The sequence below is a fragment of the Acartia tonsa genome, chromosome 3, assembly GCF_053477335.1.
Source record: "Acartia tonsa isolate MP-2025a chromosome 3, ASM5347733v1, whole genome shotgun sequence".
Taxonomy (NCBI): domain Eukaryota; kingdom Metazoa; phylum Arthropoda; class Copepoda; order Calanoida; family Acartiidae; genus Acartia; species Acartia tonsa.
The window spans coordinates 22799783-22819064 of record NC_137262.1 but is presented as its reverse complement, the minus strand read 5'-3'; the positions used below and the strand labels follow the sequence as shown (position 1 = coordinate 22819064).

At 39.2% G+C, this 19282-nt stretch overlaps 1 protein-coding gene across 1 annotated transcript; it reads right to left on the bottom strand.

Annotated features, from left to right (window-relative positions):
- Nucleotides 1-7851: 7851 nt before the first annotated feature.
- Nucleotides 7852-18469, bottom strand: LOC145313665 (UDP-glucosyltransferase 2-like). The gene is made up of 15 exons (XM_080153179.1): nucleotides 18364-18469; nucleotides 16576-16662; nucleotides 15758-15861; nucleotides 15399-15456; nucleotides 15075-15327; nucleotides 14616-14730; nucleotides 13618-13716; nucleotides 13211-13343; nucleotides 12688-12751; nucleotides 12261-12311; nucleotides 12075-12140; nucleotides 11627-11673; nucleotides 9555-9770; nucleotides 8820-8887; nucleotides 7852-8428 (listed from the first exon to the last, which is right to left on the bottom strand). The coding sequence occupies exons 1-15, from the start codon at nucleotides 18447-18449 to the stop codon at nucleotides 8316-8318; spliced, it is 1560 nt and encodes a 519-aa protein (XP_080009305.1). The 5' UTR covers nucleotides 18450-18469; the 3' UTR covers nucleotides 7852-8315.
- Between the last annotated feature and the right edge of the window lie 813 nt (nucleotides 18470-19282).

Genomic DNA, 19282 nt, shown 5'->3' with positions numbered 1-19282 from the left:
GCACCAAAGCAGAGAAAACTACGTCAACTCCAAGTATCCTGAGAGGCTACAACGCAGCCACCCATCCAGAAAAACAGATATTATATCACATTGGAGGGATTACCACCCTGGTGTGATGGTTAAACAATAGATTTATGAGCAAAGATTGGCAAACAATTTGTTGTGTATTGTGATAAAACTAAAAATAGAACAGGCTTGGATTATTGTGTATTGTGATAACAACTAAAAATAGAACAGGGTTGGTAAACAAATCTGTTATGTAATTGTGATAAGGACAAAAATAGAAGCTAGATGTAATATAACAAATGCCCTGATACACAATCTAATCACCTCAAGCCTACAGCACAACAACAATACACCCCTTATTTCAGAGGAAAGGGAGGGGCCCACTCTCCACTGAAGGAAATACAATCAAGGTGACATAACAGATAAGCCTAGGATTAAGGAGAAAAGGCACCATTACTACATCACACAGTTACCTCAAACCCACAGCACTCCCCCCTTCCTCACCGGGGGAAACGGACGGATTTACCCCCGTCCCCTCACGCGCTTCCCCCCTCCTACCCACACTAGACTAAGTCCGCCCAAGGTGTGGAGCTAGTGGCCGGGAACACAGAGCGCCGTTTACGGGTAGCGCAACGGAGTGCGGAAATATCATAAAATTCAACGGACAAAGCGGACCAATGAGAGAGCGAGTTGAGGGATAAGTGCGCGTTTTACCTGTGTGCGCAGATTTGACGGTGCGTAAGCGCGTTGCAAGGACAGGAGATTTCACGCACACACACACACACACACACACACCGGAGCGGAGCTACTCCATAGCATCTAACAGAGGTATTTTTAGAAAATAAAGAGTTACAAGCTTCCTCCTCCTACCTATAGTGTGATAAAGGAAAACCAAATCAGTTCCTGACAGCAGTTCAGACCCTCAACACCTATCTACCCCTACCAGCCTACTCTACAACCTCAGAAGCCAACTAGTGATAAGTACAGCTAAGTTATATCTTTGTAACTAAACTACCAACCTAGTGATAAAAACAGTGTTGGCTGTTAGGCTAGAAAGCCTCAAGTGACAAATCATTTATCCTATTGCCTTATAACTTTGTGTCCCGCCGTTGAACCGTTGACCCGATGGAACAGCCGCAAGCACCAGGAGGCGATCAAGCCCCAGGATGGCTCCAGGATGACCCTCAGCCGGCTCCAGCCGAGTACCGCAAGCTGATGCTGAGTAACCTGCCGGAGTATAGAGGACCGCCCAAGCAATCTTGGAGCTCCCACATCCGCAGACTCGAGATGTCATGGGCGGCTTACCGCGTGCCGCCCCATGACTCCCTCAACCGCCGCAATGCCCTCTTACTGTCACTGGTAGGGCAAGCGGCGGAAATGGCTTCTCATCTGTTTGGCGAGGCAGGCCAAGCCTTGACCTACGAACAGGTCAAGGCCGAGTGTGAAATGTTATTTCGTCCTGCTTTTGAATCCCAGACGCTTAAACAAGCGTTTAGGGATTACAAGCAACACTCGACAGAACCTATACAAGCATACATATCGACCAAGTGTGCCTTGTATAGGGACGCCTACAGCCATGAGGATCTCGAGTTGTTAGTGGACGAATTAAATCGTGGCATTCGTAACGCTAATGTGAAACGTGAGATGATGAGTCATGAGATCACGAGTGTACCTGAGTACACTCGTAGAGCCATGTTCACCGTCACCATGATTACCAAGCAGCTGAAGGAGGGTGTGTGCCTAGTGGACTCTACCGACGGGCTCACAGGATCGGCCAGCATCCAGTTGCCCCAATATGACGAGTCGGAGCCAATGGAGATTGGCGCCTTGGCTCCGGGTCTCCACCAGATGGGGAAGGTCGCTCCAGATGACAAGGTTCCAGGTCGCTGTTTCCGCTGCCAGGGGAGAGGCCACCGAGCTCGAGACTGCCCGACGCCTATGGAAGTCAGCCTAGAGGAGAGACGCACCCAGCCACGCCGTGACCGTTCTGCCAAGTGCGAGCGTTGCCACTATGCTGGCCACACGGCGGCCGAGTGCAGAGCTGACTGGGACCAGGTAGCCAGCCGCAGGCGCACCGCAGACAAGGGTGCCCCTCCAGGAAAGCCCAGCAGAGTGGCCCATATGGAAGGGAGCGCGCCCCCAGCACCACCGCAGCAAGCAGCCGCCCCCAAAGCTGCGGACCGAGCCGACGGGATGCCGCAGTTTGGGACCGTTCCAGCTAGGATCAACGTACTGGGAGGCGCGGCTGAACCCAACCGGGTTGGCCTGGGCTTCAGTCTCAACCACCTGGGGCCGGAGTTGGTGCAACCCAACAACATCGCCGAGCCAGAAGTTCTGAGGCCCCAGCCTTTTAGCCTCAACATGATGGAGCCTGCTCGACTGAGCCTACCCAGCAAGAGTGGAGGGGCGCTACCCAGCGTCACTGAGACGGTGTACGGGGAGGCCCTGGCGGCCGCTGAACGAGAGAGGCAGGAGGCGCTAGCCAGCGCATCAGCATCGATGTATGGGGCGCCACCCGGCGCCGCCACCTGTGATGACGGGGGGGTGCTATCCAGCGCCTCCCACCTGGTGCCTGGGGCGACAACCGTCGCCGCCACCGAGATACCTGGATCCTGGAACGAGCCAGCCTCCAACCTGGTGCCTGGGGCGACAACCGTCGCCGCCACCGAGAGACCTGGATCCTGGAACGAGCCAGCAGTCCCAGAGGAAGGGGTGACACCCGTCACCCCCAGCCAGCCAGCGCCACCAGCCTGCAGGGAGAGCCCAACTACACGCCATCCAGCGGCCCCTGCCATCCGAAGGAACCCAGCTGCCCAGCACTCCCAGTCGAGCCAGGATAAGTTAAATTTGACAAATGTGTTGTATCCAAACTATTGTAAAACCCCAGCCTTGCCTGTGCCCCCTGCACCAGAGGCTGGGGAGGTTGAAATTTGGGGATATAAGGACTTGCCTGTGCCACATGCACCTGAGTTCCTAGGGCAGGGGAGGGACGTGAGTCAGGGCGAGCCTGTGCCACACGCACTTCAGCCCCATGCCACTGGGCATGCCATGGACAAGGGAAGGGACCACTTGGGGCTAGGGGAGCCGACACCCAGGCAAGCGCCAGTCGCCTGCCAGTCTGTCATTGGGGAGGGTATCGGGGTGCCCCGGCCACACAAAGATAACGCTCAATGGAAACTTGTATCTAGCCAGGAGCAGCCCAGCCGTGTCCAGCCCAGAGAAGCAGCCGTGACCCGAGCCGAAGATCCCCAGCCGCGTGCGCGAGGTAGATGGCTACCTGGAAGCTTCTCACACTGGTGGATGGTCCTGTGGGGACTACTGCTGGCAGCCGTGTGGCCTACAACCAGCTACGTCCTGGTGGGATGGGACTGTGCCAACCCCACCCACGTCACAGCCTACAATAAAGAAAAGATGTGCAACACGGAACCCCTACACCAGGAGGTGCCCCTGGGCCATGAAGTACACATCCTGCAGCAAGTCAAGGTTAGGGAAACAACAGGATACAGTTGTCAGCTCACTGTGTCCCAGTGGACATTCAGGTGTGGGGTATGGGGTCACCTCAAGGTGACCTCGGTCCCCACCCTCATGAGGCCAACCAAGATAGATCCAGAAACGTGCCGAGACCTGGCCAGGAACCGAGTCTACACGCTGCCAGGCAAGACCCAGCCACTGACGTTCCAGCTGAATCATCCCCTGTTCTTCACTCTCGATATGGTGGGCGCCCTCGTCAACAGCCCCGAGGGGGTGGGTTGTGAAGGGGAGGACGTCCACTTCGAGGGCCGGCTGTACCGCAATGAATTAGTGCTCCAGGAGCGACGGCTGCTGGTCAAGGAAGAGACCTACGTAGTAGAGGATGGACGGGTGGAGTCCCAATCTGACCACCTGACCTTGGAATGTCCCCATTCAGAGCTGTCTTGCATCACTGGGGAAGCAACCTACGTGTGGGACCACCTGGGGAGAGATTGCCCCTTGAGGCTGATCCGCAGCCTCCAGCCTAGCCTAGTGATGGATGCGTTCCTGGTTGACCATCAAGCCCAGTTTTTCATCAACATGACCAACCCCACCTCAATAGTGAACTGCGACTTTGAGGCCCATGCCACCAACCACCCAGCATTGTTCGTGGCAGCTGACCCAGCCGCGGCCGCGCTGCCCAGAGTATCGGCCAGGGATGTTGATGTCCCCCTGCAGGCCCAGATACATGCAGGTTATATTGGATTTACTCTGGAGACACGCATGAAAAGCACAGCAGCAGAAGAAGTAGCGGCCAACTGCTGGAAGCTCCAGCAACTAGACCCGGCCCACCCGGTGCGTGTCCAGGGGAGCACGTTCTCGGTGCTGAGGGGAGATGTCCTGCTCCAGCTTACCTGCCAACGCAACAAATATGTTGTCCGTGAACACAAGGAGTGTTGGGACAAAGTGCCAGTAGAGCCCACAGGGTTTGTAGACGCCGTGACACGAGTGTATAGCGGCCACGCCACCAAGATTCCCTGCTCCTCCACATACCCCCTGACTGTGCACGCGGAGGAAGGCTGGATAGAGTTAACCCCCGCTCCTAAGAAGAGGCCACCCCCGCTGGATACGCCTAAGCAGCTGCTGACAGAACCCTTGGATGACTTCAGTTCAGGGGGCTTGTATTCGCAGGCTGAGTTGAACGACTGGCAGCAACTGCTGGCGTTCCCAGCATATAAAAGCGCCATGCTGACCGGCCTGTCCTATGGCTCATGCGTTCAGCAAGGTAGCTGTTCGGCCACAGGTGACCATGGGATAGTGTCCTACAACATCGACCGACTGGCGGAGGAAGGAGAGGCCGCCCTGGATGTCCGGGCTGGGTTCAGACAAGCTATTCACGAGTGGGGAGATGGCGCAGCCATACTGTGCTTGCTGTTGTTAATCCTCAAACTGCTGGGGGACCTGACCATCATTTCCCTGGCAGCAGCACAAGGAGGTGTACGGGCAGCCATGAATGCGATGTCACAAGTGTTCCTGTACCATCCAACTTTGTACAGGAAGGCCTTGGCCAGAGCCCGGCTCACCCATGCCAAGTCCCGGGACTTTTCAGTAGACTGGGATGCCATTCCCATCGGCCGGGAAGCAGCCGAGGAAATGGTGTCCATGCAATCAGCCGATAGCGGGCATGACCGCCCAGGCAGGCCAGGACCGCCCTCTGGAAGACCCCGCGCCCCCTCGGGAGGTCAGGCTGCCGCCCAGACGATCAACTTGGCAGCCAGTGCCCCAGCCGCTGCCAACAACAATCAGAATGCCCCACTGCTGACTGTCCCAGCAACAACTGTGCCACCCGCCAACCTGACACCTGCCGGCGCTGAACTACGTGTCCAACCAAAGCCAGCCTCTGCCTTCTATCCCACGTTGGGAGCCCATCAGCCCTGAGAAACACTCACCACTAGGATTCCATTGAATCATTATCATTTGTATATATCTTAGCCCTAAGGAGCGGACCGAAGGCCTCAACCACTGTCGGAAGTCTGGTAGGGAAACCCTCTCCCAGCCTTCCGAGGGGAGAGTTGTGGTATTCGGCAACCGTGAGCCATGCCTATGGCACCCCTGACCGGGGTTCGGGGAAGGGCCAACGGCCCTCCCCCGAGTCCTGGGGAGGGGGTCTGTCGACCCCCTCCCTATGCCTAAAATTAATGATTGAATCTGCCAAGTTTTATTATGGTTAACTGTATTGTTAATTCCCCCCACCCTTTCCAGGGATGGGGGATCATTATTGCCCAAACTGACTATTGTATATGTATTATAATGCTTTTATGTTATGATTATTTCTTCCTATCTGTGTAGTTATTGTTTGTTGTATATAGCTTTAGTACTCTTTAGACCTTCAATAAAGTGACAACTGAAATAGATGTTGATTATTATTTAGTGAATGCTAGAGAAGCGTAGCTTCTCTATAGTAAGGTGTCCACGTCTGTCACACTGCCGTAATCTAATTGAACTCCGGTGTCTGCCATTTATCCTCGGCGGATACCACACTTGCATCTCCTTTGTATAGAAACATTAATCATCTATTTAACCAACAAATTATACCAACATTACACTAATCAAACAACCTTCGTCTAAAAGTATTATATTCCCTCCCTGTAGCATTTTTTTTGTAATAGGAAATTTTATCCCTATCTTCAGCTGATCTATTCATGATCCTATGGTTTATTAGAGAGTAGAATTATTAAAAACCCTACATCCGGTGTGTGCCATAAGAAGTAATAATAGGGGGAATACCTTGGCAAATTAACAGTCGCAACTCATTAACATGCACAATAGGCCTTCCAGTTAAAGCTCGTGCAATTAAAGGGTTGGTTGTCTATCAGGCGAATGGACGTCTTACAAGACAATTTAAGAAGCCCCCTTGAGGTCATCATATAACAAGAATTTCCGTCCTCTAATGTAGAGATGCAATATCCAAGATTTTTGCTAGTCCTAAAAAGAGATAGAATACATTATTCTTTTTACTAAAAAAGAGATGTATTTCCAATTTTTATGAGTATTTCTATAAAGAGATTGAATAAGATTTTTCCGTCCACTATTATATAGATGCAATATCCAAGATGTTTTATCAGTCATTTTATTTATTAAGGGATAATATTCGATTTTCGGTCCACTAATTCAGTGATGGAATTTCCAAGATTATCTATTAGTCCTACTATCAAAAGATGGAAAAAATAGTAATGAAATATTCTTACAATCATAAGATGATCGAAGTTCTTAATTAGATTTAAAATCGAGCCACCCTAACACTCCTGAAGAGATTGTTTAACCTAAATAAGTGTGAAAAAATCGTATAGCCGTGAGCTTAGAAAAAAATACTAGGCCTTTGGACTCTAATTATAGAAAATCTTGATTACTAATGTAGATACTTACTAGTTCTACGCCCCTAGAATTTAGAGCTCCATATCTGGAGATTGTAAAAATAGCCTAAAATCCTACTAGGGCATATCCGAATCTTCCCTAAAATGGAGAACTTTAGTTAGTTTGTTAGTTACTAGCGGCTTCGCTCCCACCCCCCAAGAAAATAGCCAAAAACCACCAAAGAACCAGTAAGTATATTCCCTGAAGAGTAGAATCCAATCGGGTTAGTAGTTACCGAGATCTTAAAGGAGATCTTAACATTATGTTCATATTAACAACATACATATTTTAAAATTCCAGAAAAAGAATTTAATACAAATAAACAGATCATAATTAGACAAAAATCCCAAACATCAACGCAGATTTAGTCAATCAATACTCAATATAATGCGTATGTGTACAGAATATGAATTCATACTGTACATATATATACTAATATAGCATGAGTACATATAATAATTCAAACACATGAACTTTAAGAAATACCCATAATTTAGACTTTGATCCTAAAAATCCCAATCATTTTAAGTTGCATACTTCATACATTTTTAAAGAATTCCCAATAATTTTGTATAAAAGCTTTGATTTTAAAGTAAAAGGCATCAGTAAGAAAAGTTGCTTTAATCAACAAAATTATAAAAAAAACATATCAAAATGAGATCCTTCAGTCTTATTTTAGCGGCTACCTGTCTCATCAGCGGCTTCTTAGCTGCTCCTCAAGGCTACGAGTCAACTGTCAATGCTGGTTATGGTCTTGGCAGCGGCTATAATAATGGAGGCAGCGGCTATAACAATGGAGGCAGCGGCTATAACAATGGAGGTAGTGGTTACAACAATGGAGGCAGTGGATACAATAATGGAGGCAGCGGATTCAACAATGGTGGATATAATTCAGGCAATAATGGAGGCAGCGGCTACAATAATGGAGGTTACAATGGGGCCTTCAGTGGAAATGACCAAAATGGAGGTTGGGGCTTTAACCCAGGAACTGCCAACTCTGACTCCAATGGAAATTCAAATAATGGAGGTGGCAACAGTGGGTATGGACAGAATGGAGGCTGGGGATTCAATCCTGGATTTGGAAGCCAGGGAAATTCTGTGAATAATGGAGGTTATAATCCTGGTCTGGGTAATCAAATTGTTACTAGAAGACCAAACTATAATAGAAATTAAACAATCCTCCAGTTCTAGTACTTTTATCATCACTAAGTTAAATTTTATATAATAAGTATTTTTATGTATGATTATAAAATTATGAATTTTATTTAAATAAAAGATATCTTTACAAATTTTTCTTAGTTTAAGATCTATTTATAAAATGCCAATTTTAATTTGCATCACATAGCAATACAATCTACGAATAAATCGAAAATATATTAAGTTCTAAGATTTATTAAGTCTAAAATAATAATCATTATACAAAAATAAAATAAATAAGAATGGGTCTATTGAGTCTTCTGTTTTGATTTTCTACAGCATACAACACAAATGAGTGAAAGAATGGCTCTGATAATTCTGTAAGCAATATACAAGGCTAGCAGAATGAATCCAATCACATCTAAATATTGATTTGGATAAATTGAAAAAATCTACAAAGAAAAACATGTTCAATATTCTCGTTCCGTCAAAAATTCAAGAAAATAATGGCTTAGTTACTACCTAAACTCCATTAGAATGTTTTATTTGAGAACAACTTTGTTTAGCTGATGCAAATTTTACATTAATGACCCTCACTTTTTATTTTGATCTTAAAAGAACAAGTAAAACTTGTTGGGGTGAGTAATTTTTTATCTAGGGCCGATTTCTATTGTATCCTTTCCAGAAATAGTTATAAACCTATAAGAGGCTTGACTATAAAAAGAGAACCATATCGGTTCAGGGGTTCGCGATATCCTTCGGTATAAACAGATAGACAAACATCACGATACAATTTAATGATTTATAATTACCTAGTAAAAGGTATTGAAACCAGTAGAGATCCTTGGTCGGACTTCTCATGGCAGAGTTGTGCGGGTGCCTATAAATAACAAGGATGAAAACATATGTACATAAGTAGCTAATCTGACGATTTAAAAGATTTTACTATTAAAACAACACAAATAACAGATAGACGAATAAAGTGAGTCATCGAGTGTGGTTTTATTGGAAGTTGAAAAAAATCTACAGTATTTTTACACTTAGGTTATGTTATGTTATATTGCTAGAGGCCAAGCGGCCGCGGCTAGAGAGGCTAGTGAACAGAGTGCTGAGGCTATGCAGGCCAGAGGGCCCAGCGCTGCGGCCATGGTTATTAATTTGTGGGGGAGAGGGTATAAGATTTTCAAAATTGAAAACAAAATCTTAAGAGGATTATACCCCGAAACTGATCACACATAGGAAGTTATCATTTTCCATATATGACTTTAAATGTCCTTCAGATCATGACCAATTAAGTTGTATACTTGTCAATATCTTCAGAAAAAAATTTCTACGTCTATCTTAATGCCCCTAAATTAACTTTATATTTTATTAGAAAAATAAAATTTTAAAAAATGTATATATTTAGAGTAATTGGTCTAGCATACATGTTCCTGGGATATATAGTTTTATATATAGACCAACAAGAAATGTACTTCTAGAAAAGTGTTGTTTAAAAACAATGAAAAGCTTTGTAATTTTTTATGTTTAAGAATGATTCATTTTACCTCAGTAGATATTCCAACCACCAGACAGTATTATCCAGGGGATGTAAAGGAGCATCCAGAATCAATTCCTGGAGTCTTGTCACACTCTCTAGGTAGCTGGCATCCTCTAGGACTGTGGTTATGGCATCCTGGAGGGTTTCCTGAGTGACCTGGTACCAGGGCAAGATTATGCCTAGATGCTTAGTCTTAGCCTCTGCCAGGTTGTTCATTTGATCTCTGAATTAAATAAATAGAATAGGATGATTATGTTCACTAGTAGCAAACCTTTTTTGGAGAAATGATTGAATTATTAGACAAGTATCTAATATATGCATAATGAACAAACTAATAGAACTAAGGCAAAGTTCTATAGTTAGGATGACAGTGTACTAAATAGGTTCATGTATAAAAGAGATTATATATGGTTACAATCAATAATGCTTTTTCCAGTAAGGCTTCGAAACCGATTATTATCTGCTGGATTAGATCCGTTCAGAGCCACATTAAAAACTTATGTTTACCTTCGTTTTAATAGCCTAATAGGGCTTAACAAAACTGGTTAAATCTTATATTTTTTATTTTAATATCCGCGGAAAGCTGTCTAAAATTCGAAGCAATAAATAACTATTATTACTGATGAACTAACCGATCATGCAAAAAATGCAAAATTATTGAGCAAATTATATTTGCATCTAAAATGTAGTTATTTTAAAGATTTTTTATCCCAATACCAATTTCATTTAGTGTTTAATTAGATGTTTTTTTAAAACAAAATATGCAATTAAGAAACTAAGATTTTAAAGAAAAAACATATCATTTATTGTTTAAACAACATGTATAAAATGCAAAATTATATGAAATAGTAATTATCATATCATATTATATCATAAATAACTTAAAAGTTAAGCAAAACACATTGTTGTCTCCTTATTATGATGGTTCTTCAAGAAATCAACCATTTTTGGGTATGCATCGTTCACATTTGATTTCTGTTGTTTCAGACTTCTTTGTATCTTCATTAATATTCAGGCTCTTCTTGGCAACTGCGGTGATCTCAACATCATTCTCGTTGTCATTGTTCATCTCATTGAAGTAAGGGTTGAGGCATCCCTTCAGTACTTCGTCCATAGGCAAGGGTTTGCCGTTCCACATGGCACCACAACATTTCTCCATTCTGATTTGACGGATTTTTTTCTTTAGTATTGATGTGTGCTGAAAATGAGTCTTCTGGATATTGTTGAAAATAGTTCTTTCTGGTTTTCCCTTTTAAATGTTTTAATTGTTATATCTTCTGTAACTGAAATTTTTTTCTTGTGTTCCCTTTATATACCAATTATGATCGGGAAGGAATAGTCTAGAAAGTGCGAGATAAATTTCGAGGTTCCGTGATTTTTCTAGAATATTCTATAAAATTTTCCAGTATAGTTTTTTTTAAAGCGAAGTTTTTCTATAATTAAGGTCCGTCCGTCCGTAACGGTTAGCTCTTTTCGTAATTTAGAATCTTTCTATCTATTTTAAACTTTGCATGATGATTCCTATAACAGTTTAGTACGAAAGATAGAAAATCCGGACGTCTATTGCGGATGCTGATTTTTTTTACTTTTTTGACAACACATTTTTGTATGTTAAATCATCCTTTTCATCTGATTTTTGGATTACTGATTCCTATTACAAAAGGGTACAATGTTATAAGCGAAGCATCTCTATAACAAGTCCTTATAATGTAGGAATTGATTATATAATTATTTAAGCAGTCTTGCACCAAAATTAGTTACAATTTTGTTAAGACTTATGCATTAATATTCTACTTATTCAGAAGACGAAGAAAGTCCCTCAATTGATGAGGGATGAGGAGAGAAGGAGTGGGAAAGAAAACCACTAAAAAAAGAGATGGATATTCCCTAGTTTTTATGACGTAACATGATGATTTTTTGAGGGACTTTCGTCTTCCTTAATCAGTTCTAACATTCTACAAAAGTTAATGTTCGTTTGTCCTTCCATTCCAGAGCTTCGCTTTTATGGATGTTGTCATCCTTGTTATTTTATGACTAAATACAAAAGTTACATATATGTTATTAATCAGATAAGCTTACCCTGCAATTGGAATTCCAACAATGGGTGTCTTGTAGCAAATTGTTTCCTGAAAATGTTTTACAATATCAGTTTAGATTAGATAAAGGCGGTAAACCCTTTCAATGTCCCAAGTCAGGCACAGAAATAAGGGAGTGTGCTTTTTCTTTACGTACCTCAAAAATAATTAGGAGTGGAAAGGGGGAGGGAGATTCAAGGATCGAAAAGAATCAATTTGAGGGAAAGAACCTGGTTATCAACCCTCTCCTCCCCTCTATCCTCACTAGATATTCCCTTGAGGCTAAACTAGAGCCACTATTGTATATATTTCCATTTTAAATCGCATAACTATAAATCAGACCTGTAACGAATCAGATGTAAGCCTCCTACCAATCCGGCTTAGTAAATTTTTCCTCCACATTGGCTAATTTTTCACGTTTTACCTCCCTTGTCTTGTGATATTTAGTATACCTGTACACTTCCCGCACCTCCATGAGTCACAAACAACTTCACATTTGGATGGGCCAACAAATCCAGCTAAAAAAAACATTTTTGTTAAAAATTTATTGCAGAATAAAAGTTATGTAGATCATAATAATAGTTGAAAATTTAGATACTTTTTCAGATGAAGAATTTTAAATAATGTAAAAAAATGACCTGTGGGAGCCAAGAAAAGACCTTAATATTTGCAGGCAGATCAGGCATTTCCTAGAATAATATTATGATAAAAAGATAACGGTTGATACTAATCAAATAGTTCTATTTTGTAAAGTTACAATTCATTTTCAGTATTTTTGTATAAAAAAATTAAAACGAAAAATATGACGAAAAAAATGTAAAAGCTTCTCGGACTATGCTACACGCAAAAGGACTTTGATTATTTTTTACTGCGGCAACTACATTCTACTTCTTAGAAAATAAGCTTTTCTTTAATTAAGGTCTGTCCGTACGTACAGTTAGCTCTTATCGTGTTTATGTTCCTTTGTAATACCGTTTAATTTTAGTGCTTCGCTTTAATGGATATTGCCTTTTTTTTTCTGGGCACATTGGGTGCTACGTGACAATTATCATGTTTACAATTTACCTTTTCCCATTTCCAGACTACGCGTTGTTTCAACTTTGACAATACAGAAATCATTAATTTGCGTCTGGAAAATATAATATTATATTGATTTAGAATATTTCTAAAATGCAAATAGTGTTTTAAAAAGCCTGTTTCTATCCCTATTCATAATTGCTTGGTTGCTTTTTTATATCTGTTAAAACTCTTGACATTCTATCTGATTCTATATGCAATTTCAAGGGTTTATATTGACGAATTGACTAACCTGAAATTATATAGACATATCGATAGTTTATGACATTTTAACTACATACTTATGTTGACATATAACGACACAACTTTTGATTAATTCAATGATTTTCATAATAAAAGTCAGCTATAAGTTTCATAATTTTATCAGATATCTTTATTTAGTTTAACTTGAATATTAAGATTTTGGAATCAGATGCGTGTTACACCAATTTTAATTTTACCTAAGTTCTTTTTCTAATTAAATTAAAGTAAAAAATCCTTAGTAGATGACTTTATTAATCCAATTTTCTACCTTTCTTCAGGCATTTCATGTGCTTTGACAACAGAACCAAAAGAAACATAGACAACTCCATCCTTAGCTCCCTCCACCCAATCTTTGAGTTCTCCTTCCAAGATATTGCCAGGCCTACAGCTCATTAGTCCACCTCAATTAATGTAGATTTAGTAAAGAAACTTTTAATTATAATGGTCGGTGCTATTCCTTAATGTGTCCAGAGGGTACAGAACCCCTACCTCATAATTTTTTTAATAGTTTAAAAAAGATGATAGATTTAGATTTTTTCTTTATAACCAATCCTTGCGGGATCCATAACCATACAGGACCTATACCTGAAGTGCCCTAACCCTATGGACCTACCCTGAACTCAATATTGCTGTTCATAGTTTTGTAGGTATATTACTGTCCATGATGATAATTACCTCTAACAACATTAGGCATAATAGGTCTTAAGCCATCACCAGTAAAAGGACTGCCCATATTAATAGCTAGAGCTACATTCTGTGTCATGGCACTGAAATCTAAAGAGGATATTCAATTCATTTGTATGAAAGCTTAATTAGACTTAATTGACTTTTATAACGCATCTACTCTTGAAATTATATCTCCTTTTCATAAATCAATAAAATATATATTGAGAAAAGAAAAATTTAGGAAAATTCCCAACGAGGAACATTGGGTACTAACCAATAAAACTCTGGGTACCAGTATAATTTACAAAAGGATAATTTAATTTGTCATTGTTATCTTTGAAATTGATGTGCTGAATTCTAATTTCCAAATGTGTACGCAGTTTCCACGGTGTTTCCTCATCCTATCTCAATATTTACTACTAGCTATCAAAATTTTAAACGTATAAACGATTTATACATTCAAAACTTTAATTTTCAAAAAAAAAAATTCTTTTGAAGTTTGAAGCATTTTAACTAGTAGTAAATATTGAGATAGGATGAGGAAACACCGCGGAAACTGCGTACACATTTGGAAATTAAAATTCAGCACTTCTTGAAATTAAAATGTTCGAACATTTATTATTTTAGATCTTCAATCAGGCACAAAATCCATGGAATTTCTAGTAGACGAGATATATGTTTAATGTTTTATTAACTTTTGACGAAAATTTAGATTGATAAAATTTCCAAAAGCAAGACTTTATATTAAAATATTTAACTTCTTATATGGATGAAATGAAAAGAAAGGTAGTTTACTTACCAAATATGTACACTTTTTTACCAATGTGATTGGATTATTTCTTTTTGTATGAGGGTGATGGTGTCCCATCTCCCATAAAAATGATTTAAAACCACCTCAGGACCAGCATCTATATTTCATGAGAAGAACAACCCTGTCGGTTCAACAGTTTCAGACAGGCAGAGTGACAGACAAACATCGTACTACTTTGTTTTACAGATTTTCAAACCTGACACAGCCTCATTTGGAAATACATCAGTGATAACCGAAGCAATTCTTGGAAGCAGATAAAACTCTCTGCCAAATAAAGCCCCGTAGGTTAGCATGGCATTTTTTAACCTTTCCTAAAATAGTATATTTGCTTACTTACTAATGCAGGGATAGCTTCATAGAAGATTAAATAACGGTACTTTTAAATAAGTCTTATACATTCCGTATAGACAGATAAGACAGAAAGACAGGCGGACTGTCACAGGCATAAACCAGGAATTAGGTATCGCCAACAAGCAAAATAAATCTTAAATAATATTTGGGGGGCAAATAAAAAGGTCGCCAATTTTACTATGAATTAACCCCAACGACTGCTGAAATGATGTATAGGTTTTGTGATTTTTATTCCGAATTAATTTCGTTGTTAGTATGAGCTGGGAACAAACACTTTTAGAGCAGCTTTGCTACTTAAACTTACCAGAAAGTTCATTTGTTGACCGATGGGTAGAAAAGGCGTTGGCATGTACGAGGGGTTGATAGGACTCCCAACTGCAGTTGCTACATAAGGCAATAAAAAAGGCACCGAAACAAAATGTACCAAAGAGGCATTCTTCTTGTGGGCAATCCAGCTCCCAATCTCGTTGCCAAGAACAGGTATTGGCATTACAACGTCAATTTTAAGGCTTTCATCAAATAATATTTTCTGTAGCTCGGGTGTTTTAAGTGCATGCCTGAAAAATTAATGTTATGAAAACTAAAGGGCAAAACTTTATTTCAGTGTCTAATTTACCAGAAATTTTACCTATTTGAATTCAAACTTTCCTCGAACATGATTGAAAAAGGTGCATCTGCAATCGATCCTGAAAAGTATAATACAGCACAATTAAAAAAAATATATCACGTTTGGTATCGAGTGGAATAATAAGGACCTGCACTAATAATTTAGGAGAAATAAGCTTCATTGATGAATGCTATACGAAAATATAAAATTAATATCTAACACCTATTATTACAACCTTTTATTTACAGTATATAGTAACATGATCTGTGACTGTTTTTACCGATGTTTCTCGCAAAACGCTAAAATAATATGGTTCTCCTATATAGTGAAGCATCTCATGGGCCCTGGAAAGGTTTATAACTATTTTTTGGGTAAGGTACCTGTATTTGTTTTTAAAAGCGTTCTTGATATTTCTTGTTGTATTTCATCAAACTTTGAACCTTCAAAGTTGACATCAATAATATTAGCAATTGGTTTCTTTTCTATAAAAATAACCAATACCTTGTAGTTTTATTTAATTTACATACAAGAATGAAAGTTTTAAAAAGTATAGATATAAGAACCTGCAGAAGTTCTGTAAGGAGAATAAGTAGAACGATGTATGTCTGTCTGTCCGTCTGTCCCTTAAGATCTCGGTAACTATTGAACCGATCGGATTATACTCTTTAGGGTATATACCTATTGGTCCTGTGGTGGTTTTAAGCTATTTTCTTGGGGAGTGGGACACCCCAAACCCCCTTAAAAATGAAAAAAAATCCCCCCAATTTTTTTCTATTATTTAAAATTAGTGGTGGAGTGGGGTATTCTCACCAGGTATTTAATTTTTTTTCTCATTAATTACCTCTTGGGGCAAAGCCCCTAGAGGCTAGGGGCGAAGCCGCTAGTATTGTTGAAAACTAGCACATCGATGAGAAGCATACCAGAGAGAAAGGGGACAATTGGCTGTTTATTACACTAGTCCCCAAAGTTTTATAATAACTTTTTCTTATTGGTTGGCAAAACACTTTTGTGTTGAGTGTTTAAACGTTTCAACCACTAATTTTACTCTACAGAAGAGGTAATTTTGGGAATCATCATTGGGGATGCACATTAGTTTGATAGCCATTGTCTTATTTTCACAATTAGGCAATACTTTTTTTTTAAAGTTTGGCTTTTTTTCCATTTGATAAAGGTTTAAAAGGTTATTGGTTTATTTCCTTTGATAGGTGACACTATATAAACAGTGTGGTTGCGCTGAGCTAATTCCTTCGCCATTGGCATAAAACCAAGCTTTATACTTTTTGAACTAAAAATATAAATGTATTAAAGATTTATTCTTTACAACTCATTTTTTCGTCAGTGAAAAAAAATTAATTACGAAAATCTAAGATTTGCACGTTCATAGTAAACAAACAAGGATGACAACATCCATAAAAGCGAAGCTCTGAAATGGAAGGACAAACGAACATTAATACATGTAGAGTGTAGGAACTGAATAAACTGAATATTAATGCATATGTCTGTCTATACAAAATTTAAGTAAATTTGTTGCAAAACTGATTAAATATATGTTACTGTTTAAGGACATACTGCCGTTTTTAGGACTTGATTATAGAGATGCTTCGCTGATAACACTATAACTTGTTGAATCAGAATTTAAAAAATCAGATGAATAGGATAATTTTAACATTCAAAAATTTGTTGTCAAAAAAGTAAAAAAATCAGCATGTTTAAAATGGACGTACGGACTTTCTGGTAACGATTATAGATTTGCGACGCTTTCTAAGTCATACCTAACTGTTACAGGAATCAGCATGCAAAGTTCGAAATATATAGGACAATTCTAACCTGTTTAAATTAACGAAAAGAGTTAACTGTAACTGACGGACCCACCGACCCTAATTATAGAAAATCTTCGCTTTTAAAAAGTAGTGTATGTATAAGATTAAATGATTGACCCTTCTGTATAAATTAATGTTAATGTTATTCTATATAAATTAAAATAGTTTGTTTATATTTCATTACAACGTCAAACAAGATAAGACAGTTAGGGAGTTGAATCCATTTTTATAGAAGCAGAAATATAATCTATGATTATGGTTTGGACCCTCTAAAACTGTAATCTACCCTTCCACTTTCCCCTCTCTTGGTGAAGATATCTTCAACGCCGCTACGATTTTTGAAATGCAAGATTCTACTTTCCCTTCTCTTGGTGAAGATATCTTCAACGCCGATACGATTTTTAAAATGTAAGATTCCACTTTCCCCTCTCTTGGTGAAGATATCTTCAACGCCTATACGATTTTTGAAATTTAAGATTCCACTTTTGCCTCTCTTGGTGAAGATATCTTCAACAAGAGAGACAAAAGTGGAATCTTATATTTCAAAAATCGTATCGGCGTTGAAGATATCTTCACCAAGAGAGGGGAAAGTGGAAGGGTAGATTACAGTTTTAGAGGGTCCAAACCATAATCAAAGATTATATTTCTGCTTCTATAAAAATGGATTCAACTCCCTAACTGTAAGAAAAACAAGAATTACAACATCTAAAGAAGACAAGTTTTTATATTAAGCGGTAGAACAGCACTTGAATAGTGTCAAAACTTAAACAGATTATCAATTTAAAAGTATGAAAAAATTGTATATAAACTTGATGCAAAATTGTTTAAATATAAGATTATATTTCAATAAAAACATATTTAGACTATATCATTGAGATGCTTTGCTTAGAAGTCGATGCCTTGTTGTTCTAGGAATCATTGTTACAAAAATCAGATGAATAGAATAATGATAAAGTTAAAAATTGTTGTTAAGAAAGTTAAAACCGTTTTAAATGAACGTATGGACTTTCTTGTAACGATTATATAGTTGCTATGCTAAGGTAAGATACAAATTTCTAAAAGTAAAACAATTTCACAGTTTTTAATCTAACAGGGTGTTAACTTTAAAATCCCTTCCCCAAACCTTTGTTTTGTCTGATAAATTAATTAGAAACAGTTAAACTTACCATAAAGGAAGATAAAAAAGATAATTTCCAGCATTTCCAAGTTCCAGAAGAAAACAGAATAGTAGAAAATTTAATAGTTTAACCATTTTAAAATTTCATTGATTCTGAAAATACACAATTATAAATATAAACTAAATATTTTATTATGTGTCACATTTGTTCACGATATATAATATAGTCTTTAAAATATTTATTAAAAGTCAATTTTGAATTTATAAGAAAGAGCACTTTATCATTGAACAATTATATAACAAGTACTGTAAAAATTGTCCGTAAACTAAACATAAAATTTTGTATCTTAAATTATCATGTGTACACTGTTTTACTTAGATACCAGACAAATATACAAACATTAAATACTTTAAAATGTTCATATAGTTAGAGTAGGGTCTAAGCTCCTATGTTACAAATACAACACCAATAGGCATTAATATAACACTAAAATTTAAAACTAACTAAAATATAAAATAACACTAAATATAATAAAATAAACTTTAGGTTCAAAAGGTATAGCGCATTGCGGGGTCTCTAACTGCGGTGCACTTACCTTGCGGTTTTAATCAGTATCCAATTTAACCAAACCTAGCCTGATATCAAGGAATAAAAAAAGACTGCCCTCCATATTATTTTTTTTACAAAAATAAGCGTTGAACAAGTTGCTTTGAGGAAAAGTGCAAAAAATTAAATCTTAGATTATTATAAAGCATGGTTTCTGAAAAGTTAGGTTAGGTCTTTGACTAGATTCGTGACTTCAGTTAAGAATGAAAAATAACCAAGGAATTCAGAGACGGGACAAAAACGGCAAATAAGAAATTCTGCTTTTGGTTGCTGACAAATTTATGTAAGAATAGTGTTATATATTATTTGACTTGCATTATCCCCTCCTCCCCTGAAATGATTTTTTATAATTTCTGATAAG

Excerpts from the sequence above, each read along its gene's own strand:
- LOC145313665 (XM_080153179.1), bottom strand. The coding sequence starts at position 18,449 with ATGGTTAAACTATTAAATTTTCTACTATTCTGTTTTCTTCTGGAACTT. Across the intron at positions 15,457-15,757 it reads GCTTTTAAAAACAAATACAG|GATCGATTGCAGATGCACCT; the intron begins GTACCTTACCCA and ends TATACTTTTCAG. Across the intron at positions 8,429-8,819 it reads GTTTCAATACCTTTTACTAG|ATGTGATTGGATTCATTCTG; the intron begins GTAATTATAAAT and ends ATCAATATTTAG.